The sequence below is a fragment of the Sceloporus undulatus genome, chromosome 1, assembly GCF_019175285.1.
Source record: "Sceloporus undulatus isolate JIND9_A2432 ecotype Alabama chromosome 1, SceUnd_v1.1, whole genome shotgun sequence".
Lineage (NCBI taxonomy): Eukaryota > Metazoa > Chordata > Lepidosauria > Squamata > Phrynosomatidae > Sceloporus > Sceloporus undulatus.
The window spans coordinates 161732967-161739912 of record NC_056522.1 but is presented as its reverse complement, the minus strand read 5'-3'; the positions used below and the strand labels follow the sequence as shown (position 1 = coordinate 161739912).

General features: G+C 42.2%; 1 protein-coding gene across 12 annotated transcripts in view; it reads right to left on the bottom strand.

Moving 5' to 3' along the window:
* UNC80 (unc-80 homolog, NALCN channel complex subunit) overlaps positions 1-5756 on the bottom strand; it is a 158805-nt gene extending 153049 nt beyond the window's left edge. For all 12 annotated transcript variants that reach the window (XM_042437336.1, XM_042437378.1, XM_042437344.1 and 9 more), the window contains exons 1-2: positions 5431-5756; positions 1166-1214 (exon numbers count right to left, since the gene is read on the bottom strand). In XM_042437336.1, coding sequence (XP_042293270.1) covers positions 1166-1214; positions 5431-5522 — 141 coding nt within the window. In that variant the 5' untranslated portion in view covers positions 5523-5756. The remainder of the gene's footprint in view (positions 1-1165; positions 1215-5430) is intronic.
* Positions 5757-6946: the final 1190 nt, after the last annotated feature.

Sequence of the window (6946 nt, the reverse complement as noted above, 5' to 3'; positions counted from 1 at the left end):
ATCAAGGTTTGATTTTTGTAAATTCTATTTTTGGGAATATTTTCAATGCATGGATGCTTGAATCTGTGAATAAAAAAAATCATGGATATGGAGGGCTGACTGTATTTAAGTCTTTGGGGAAGAAAATTGTTCAGCAATCCTCATAAATGTCATGCCCAGCTCAACCATGATCACCTGGGATTAATTCCATTTGATGTTAAAAGATTATGCTTTCATGTAACCACAAACTATCCATTCTTTACACTTGACAAAATACATGTTGCTAATTCATTTCAATGGGGTTTCAACGAAAAAGTCATATGATATTTTTCCCAATTAGCATCTGCTAAAATATTCAGTGCAATAAGAAAAGAGATCACTTTGCACTATAGGCACAATGGCAAAATTATACATAGAAATATTGCTTTGCTCCAACCACATGTTTAGCTGTTTTTGGTATGGTAAGACATTTTCAGTATCTGATCATTGCATTTAGCAAACATATTCTGGGTTTCCATGTTAAAAGCAAAAGGAAATTATGCAAAAGGCTTGCAATGAGGTATGTATGCTGCATTTTCATATTTACTCTTATGCCATTTAGAAGATTTTATTCTGTTTTAAATTAAGGATGTTTTTACACAATACAAATGCATCTGAGGAAGTAGACTTAAGTCTAGGAAAACTCATGCTGCAAACCTCTGTCTTCCAGTTAGTCTCAAAGGTGCTACAAGATCTCTATACACAGTGATTCTACAGACTAACACAGCTATATCTTTGAATCTACATAATATAGTGAGCCTACCATATCAGCAAGCTATCTATCTGTGCATTCAAGCACCTGCAAATCAGCATGCCCCATTTTATTCAGTGGCAATTCATATGCATGGGACATGCTAGTGTGACCATGTGCACATCGTTGCCATTGAATAAAATGGGGTGCCATCCACGTTTGTTTTCATCTGCAGAATGGAGGGACTGAATCTCCATGCTACTTTAATTCTTGGGCTTTTGTTTTGTCTTTTAAATGCATCTGGTTTCTAGTTGTAACTTGTTTTAACCTTGAAGTAAACCACTTTGGTCTCTTGTTGGGGCAAAGGTGGAATACAAATTAAACAAACAAATAAAATTCAACAAAACAAGCAATTCATGCCAATTGGTGACTCAAGAACACTGAAAAGTCACTTACCACACATGAAGCTTCATATTGTTTTCCGAGCTTGGGCCTCAAAAATGCACTGCGGAAAGATAAAGGGACTTATTAAAGCACTGGAATAGAGGCACAGCACATAACTAAATATGCTGTGGTTTGGCAGAATTACCTATGACAGAGAATTACTTATGGCACTATGGTTAAGCAGAGGGGCATGTGTGTTAAAGTCCTTGTGAAAGTTCATGTTGCAATGCTGGCAATAATCTCCATGTAGCAACTTCAGAGTACAACTTCCCAAACACAGAATGGAAATCACATTAAGGCAATCATGGTTTGAGGATGGAGCCTGACCAGGGGCTCACACCCTGCTGGATTCACAAGCTGCTCATGCACGACGTAGAGGCAAAGGGAGTGATTTTTCTTCCTCTGTGCCATCTTGGTGGTATGGTATGCATCAAAATGGCCACAAGTTTGGGCTTGTCACTTAGAAAATCAAGAAGGCCATTTTCTGCAATGGTTGCTTTATGTATACAGTACCTGTGATCTTGGGGCTCCATCTGGCCTGGATGTGAAGGAGCAGTATCAATATGCCACTGGAGACAAGTGTGTCAGGTTCACTGATAGGCCTTGTGGTAATATGGGGCCTTGATAAGGAAAGGTTTTATGGCATGACTTTAGCAAAGAATAGGTAAAGAGGGTGGACTAGTACCAAGATCTAATGTGAGATGGAAGACATTTTAATCTATATCACAGTGGAAGATGATGATAGTGCAATATGTGAATAAAGTTTTTATGGGGGGGGGGGGGAATTGTTAACACATTCATCATAGAGCCTAATGATATCAAAAGTGCCTCTGGTATAATCTCCATCATGCAGTCCCTGTCCTCCCTTACATTAACTCTTGTAAATGCCTCAATATCTAAATAATCAGATTTTCCACACTTGCATGCCATTTTGTTAAGATTATCTTGCGAAGCCTTAATATGTGTGGGGCAAGACATCTTTGGTTGTGGTTTTCATCTGTATGAAATTCTCTTCTGGAAGTATATTTTACAGTTTGTTGTGTGTTTTTATCAACTCCAAGTTGTGGTGACCCTATGATAAGATTTCGTGGCAAGATTTATTCAGAGAAGATTTGCCATTGCTCTTCTCTAAGGCGGAGAAGGTGTGACATACCCAAGATCCACCCACTGGATTTCCATAGCTGAGTAGGCATTCAGACACTGGTCTCCAAGAGTCCTTGTCCAGCACTCAAACCACTACATCATCCCAGCTCCTCTTCAGTAGGTACTTGCCCAGTTTTCCTTAGTGAACAATTCTACTTTTTCAAGACATTTGATGGATTATACTGTAATTATGGATTTCTGTTTGACTAGGTATACTATAAGCTAATGCCTTTGTTTTGTTTTTATTTTTAAATAATGGATTATTTAGTGTTTATTTTTTTATTTAACCTTTATGATTCTTTGTAAGCACCCTTGAATACTAATGTGAATGGAATGGTGGGGTATACACCTAAAATCTTTAAACAGAGGCTGGATGGCCATCTGTCGGGGATGCTTTGATTGAGAGTTCCTGCATGGCAGGGAGTTGGACTGGATGCCCCTTGCGGTCTCTTCCAACTCTATGATTCTATGAAATACACCACACTATATGCCTAGCCATATTAGGCATCATCCAATCACAGTAAATGACATTTCAGTTTAATGGACTAACATGGAAGAGCTCAGCATGTCTGCTGATATTTCTAGTTGGGAAAATTAGGGCTTAGAAGAGCTTCACTTTGGCTCGGTTGTGCACACTGTATTTATGTGTCTACTTTGTGTATAACTTTGATCTCCTACTATTTAAAACCCTGTCATGGCTTGTGCGTAGATACAAACCTTCCATGTTTTATCATGGTTTTCCATTTCCTGGTAAGGTTAATCAACAAAGCAGCAAACAACAGTAGTATTAGGTAAACAGCTCTTCACTTTTCTGCTGGTTTCAACTGGTTATAGTGCTGGAGGTATATGTAAGGATGGAAGAGAGGAGACAATACATTCCTGATTCACATCTTGCCAGAATTATTTAAAGTGCTCTTTGGCAGGAATATCCTCCCATCTAATAGTGGGATATGAAAAGTAATGTACTACTGTATATAGGATTGTTGTTCCTACATATTACTGAGATAATAATGTGGTTCCAGATGGAGCTTTGTATCATGACATGGCCCTTCTCTGTGCACTGAACTTTATAGGCCTTCCAAATTACGTGGTCCTCTATTAGAAACCCTCCTTGGTTTTTCCATTGCTGCTTTCCATTTTTCCATAAAACATCTGTTAATGAGGAGAACACTAGCGCAAAGCACCCTTAAGGTGGAAACATTCTGGGATATGCAATTTAAGCTAATTGGTGAATCAGTTTACAGGTTGAGATGTAAATCCAAATTCTAGTCCTAGTTAGGGGAGGCCTATTGAATCAATAGGAATAAGTTAACATTTATGTAAGTTCCATTGATTTAATGGGTCTACTCTAGTTAGATCTTACAAGTGGATTTAGGCCAAAGTGCGTTTATTAAAAAATGGGAAATTAATTGTGCAATCACAAATCAGAGAATATTTTCTTATCTATTTGCACTAAGAACAACAGAATCATCTGTTGGGATTTGTTTTGTCATTGTCAACCATTTCTTTAGAAAATTTAAGTTTGTAATTTTTGGAGAGTAGTCTGTACCTAGTAGATCTTCCTTCTGTTACAACAAGAAAAGAATCCATTTTTAAAAGGAAAGACTAGGCAGCCATTCTGACTGGTTCTTCCTGCACCATAGTAAAATAAGAATGTTTACATTTGTGGATCTCCCAACCCGCTTTTCATATGTATTGCAAGGTGCAGAAATGAGGCTGTTGTTCAACCTGCACTTGTCAGAGAGTAAGCTCCACTGAAGAGACTGTGGGATTTCTAAATAAACACAGATAGGATTGTTCTCTGAGAGGAAGCAGTAATAGCCCAAACTCCAACAGATGATTTCATGACAGGCAGGTTTGTACCATTAAAACAGTTTAAGATTTAAAAGGTTTAAGGTTTAAATGGTTTAACGCAGGCTTTTAATATATAACCATGAAGAGCCAGCATGGCCTAGTAGTTTGAGTTTTGGACTACAACTCTGGAGACCAGGATTTGATTCCCCGCTCTGCCATGAACCCCCCCCCAGGGAGCTTGGACAAGTCACACTTTCTCAGCCTCAGGGGAAGGCAAAGGCAAACTCCTCTGAAGAAATCTTGCCAAGAAAACCCAGCATAGGGTTGTCTTAGGGTTGCCAAAAATTGGAAACTACTTGAAGGTGTACAACAACAACAACAACATATAATCATATCAGGGCGGCTTTTATATGAGGTGTGTGTTTTGGTTATTTTTTTTAACATGTGTATTATTATTATTATTATTATTATTATTATTTGAGGTGGGTTACAGTAAGAAACATTATGTAATTTTATACTATTTGTAGTTAGATAGTTTTAACTGTTTTCAAAATTTTATGGTCAAGTTTTGAAAATGTTTTTATCTGTGAGCCGCCTAGGGTCCCTTTACGAGGGAAAGGCGGTATATAAATGAAATCAATCAATCAATCAACCAAGAGCCAGTGTGGTGTAGTGGTCTGAGCATTGGATGAGGACTCTGGAGACCAGGGCACATATCTTGGCTCAGCCAAACAAACCCACTGACTGTTCCTGAGTAAGTCACACTCAGCCTCAGAGGAGAGCAAGGGCAAACCCCCCTTTGGAGAAACTTGGGGAAAAACAACAACAACAACCAGGGTTTGCCTTAGGGTTGCCATAAGTTAGAAATGACTTGAAGGCACACAACCAGAACAACAACAACAAGAAGAAAATTTCCAAACATGGCATTCACCACACATTGAAGCCCTGAGGCTCCCTAGCAATAACCTGGAAAAACAGTTCCCAACAAAATCTGAAAAGGAAGGCTATATAGCCTCCTGAGGGGCAGGAGGAGAAACCTAGGCTGCATCCAGGCTGCAGAAGTAATCCAGTTTGACACCCCTTGCACTACGAAAGGTGCCACAACAAACTGCCATTCCCAGAATCCCAGAGCATGGAGCCATGGCAGTGCAAGGGGTGTCAAACTGGGCTACTTCTACAACTCTGAACCTGGGAAGCCCTCCCAGGGCTAGGATGGGCAAGCCAGGGATGGGGGCCCACTTTCCCCTCCACCATCTTGGGTCCCCAAACCTCCTGATCCCTGGGAAGGCTGAGAAGCAAAGGCCCCCCCCCCTCTCCTTCTCCTCCTTTTTCTCCCTTACCTGGTTTGCCTCCAGAGGAAGGTCTGGATGGGGAGAGGGACCCCCCTCCCACTCTCCTGCTCAGGCCCTTCTGAGCTCTTCCTCTTCACCATGATGGAGGGAGGGAGGGAGGCCAAGGCTGAGCCACTAGCCCAGCATCTCTCTCAATCTCTTTCCTTGCCCAGCTGTCTCTTTCTCCGCCTCCGGCTGGGCTGGTGCAAAATGGCTGCAAAAAGCAGCGGCGGCGGCCAAAAATCAAAGGAATCAACTACATCCAAGGGAGGGAGAAGAGCCCAGCTTGCCAAAGGAGGCGATGCTGCCTGCCGCCTGTTCAGCACCTTCCCCTGTGGACAGCGACTCCCTGGGAAGAAGGAGAGAGAGGGGCTGCAGCCAGGCGCCTGCCTCCTCTGGGTGGCCACCTCCCAGCCTCAGCCCACAAGAGAGGGTCCAAGGTTGTTGGCTTTATAGGCCCCTCTGATGTTGGACTAGGGCTCTAAGGACCAGGGTTTGGTTCCCAGCTCAGCCATGAAACCCAAGAAGTGACCTCTGTGTACTGTACCCTAGACCAGTGGTCCCCAAACTGTGCCCTTTAAGAGATTTTGGATTTATTTAGCTCCCAGAAGCCTCAGCCACGTTGGCCAATAGTCTGGGATTCTGGGAGCTGAAGTCCAAAAGCCCTTCAAGAGCCCAGTTGGGGGGCCACTGCCCTAGACTGAGACCTACGAAAGCTCATGCTGCCAACTTCTTTCTCTCAGTTAGTCTCCAAGGTGCTACAAGATCTCTCTACTATTTGTTTAGTTGTCATTGTGTGCCTTCCAATCCTTTCTGACTTATGACAACCCTATCATGGGCACGATTTGTTCAGAGGGGGTTTGCCACTGCAAGTCACACTCTTTCAGCCTCAGAGGAAGGCAAGGGCAAGCCTCCTCTGGACCATTCTTGCCAAGGAAACTCCAGGTTAGGGTCTGTGTAAGTCAAAAAAGACTTGTTGTTCATTTTGCAAAGAGGCGCATACTATGGATCAAGAAATGGAGCAGGGGTTCTCCTCCTTCTTCCACCTCCCCCTCCCTTCTGTTTTCTAAATTTTCATTCAGTCACATTTGAAGACTTGCCTACAACAAAGGCAAAGAAATGGGTTTTGGAACAGATCCAGCCTGCACTCTCCCTGGTGGAAGCTAAGATGACTGAACTGAGGCTGTCATACTTTGGCCACATGATGAGAAGGCATGGATCACTAGACAATAGACTAGATATTAATGCTAGGAAAGGTAAGAGGATAGTAAAAAGAGAGGAAGACCATCAGACAGTTGGTTGGACTCAATCAGTGAGGCCAGGGGTCTGAGTGTACAAGACCTGAGCAGAGCACTGGAGGATAGGAGGTCTTGGAGATGTCTCATCCACAGGGTCAACATGAGTCTGGGTCAACTGGAGAACAGTTTACAACAAGAACAACAACAACAGGTGAAGAGTGTTGTGGTCTACAAGTCCCTCACTTACTCAAACATTGCTGTTCATCCCAAAAAGAGGGGCACATCAC